General features: G+C 55.7%; 1 protein-coding gene across 1 annotated transcript in view; it reads right to left on the bottom strand.

The window, feature by feature from the left end:
• Positions 1 to 682: 682 nt before the first annotated feature.
• ETH_00037090 (uncharacterized protein) overlaps positions 683 to 955 on the bottom strand; it is a gene marked incomplete at both ends in the record, with an annotated part of 1,708 nt that continues 1,435 nt past the window's right edge. The window contains one exon of the mRNA XM_013375005.1: positions 683 to 893. Within this exon, the coding sequence (XP_013230459.1) occupies positions 683 to 893 (211 nt within the window). The remainder of the gene's footprint in view (positions 894 to 955) is intronic.

The following is a 955-nucleotide window of genomic DNA, read 5'->3' on the forward strand; positions in this document are numbered from 1 at the left end:
CGTGCCCCCCCCGTGCTGCTGCTGCCGTGGCAGCATCAGCAGCAACAGCAACAGCAACAGCAGCAAAAGCAGCAGCAGCAGCAGCAGCAGCGGACTAGCAGCAACTCAAGGAAAGGCACTCTAGGGTGTCTGTACACTTCAGTTCAGGACGCAGCTGTTGTTGCCGTCTCTCTCCAGAAGAGCAGCAGCTCTTTGTATCCCTCGGAAAAGGTTTAGGGTTTAGGGTTTAGGGTTTGCTGCTGCTGGAAAGGAGACCCAAATCCCTCGCGGTGGTGCCCGTGGGAGAAACCCCTTCTGCCTGCGCCGCAGCAAAAGGAGCCATTTCAAAAGTGTCTCCTTTTGCTGCTGCTGCTTCTTGCTGCAGTTTCTTTGCTGCTGCTTCGAAGCAATTGGTATTCGAATTAAATGTATAAAAACATTTTAAATCCAATTCAATTTATTTATTCGGCTCAAATGCTGCTTCTTTGGTTCCTTTTGAAGCAAACAAATCACCAAGACACAGGCAGTCTTCTGCTGTGCTCAGTCGTGCTGCTGCTGCTGCTGCTGCTGCTGCTGCTACGTTTACTGCTGCTACTGCTTCAGCTACTGCTGCTGCTGCTTCGCTGCTGCTGCCACCGCCTCATCTGCTGCTGCTGCCGCTTCTTTGCTACTGCTGCTACTGCTGCTGCAGCTGCTGCTGCTGCTACTCCTGCTGCTGCTGCTGCTGCTGCTGCTGCAGCACCTGCATGTGTTTTCTGAAGATTCCGTGGATGGCCCTGCTGTCGCTCTCGACGCTGGCAATGGCCTCGTGGAGTCTTTGCTTCTCGAGTTGCAGCCCCTCGACTTCTTCGCAGAGCTGCTGCACTTCAGCCCGCAGCGTCCCTGCTTCTTGCTGCGCTGCTGCAGCGCGCGACCTGCAGCAGCAGCAGCAGCAGCAGCAGCAGCAGCAGGAGAGCAGCGGCGGAGCGTGAGCTGC

This window comes from Eimeria tenella, genomic scaffold (assembly GCF_000499545.2).
Source record: "Eimeria tenella Houghton genomic scaffold, Eth_scaff2463, whole genome shotgun sequence".
Classification (NCBI taxonomy): Eukaryota; Apicomplexa; class Conoidasida; order Eucoccidiorida; family Eimeriidae; genus Eimeria; species Eimeria tenella.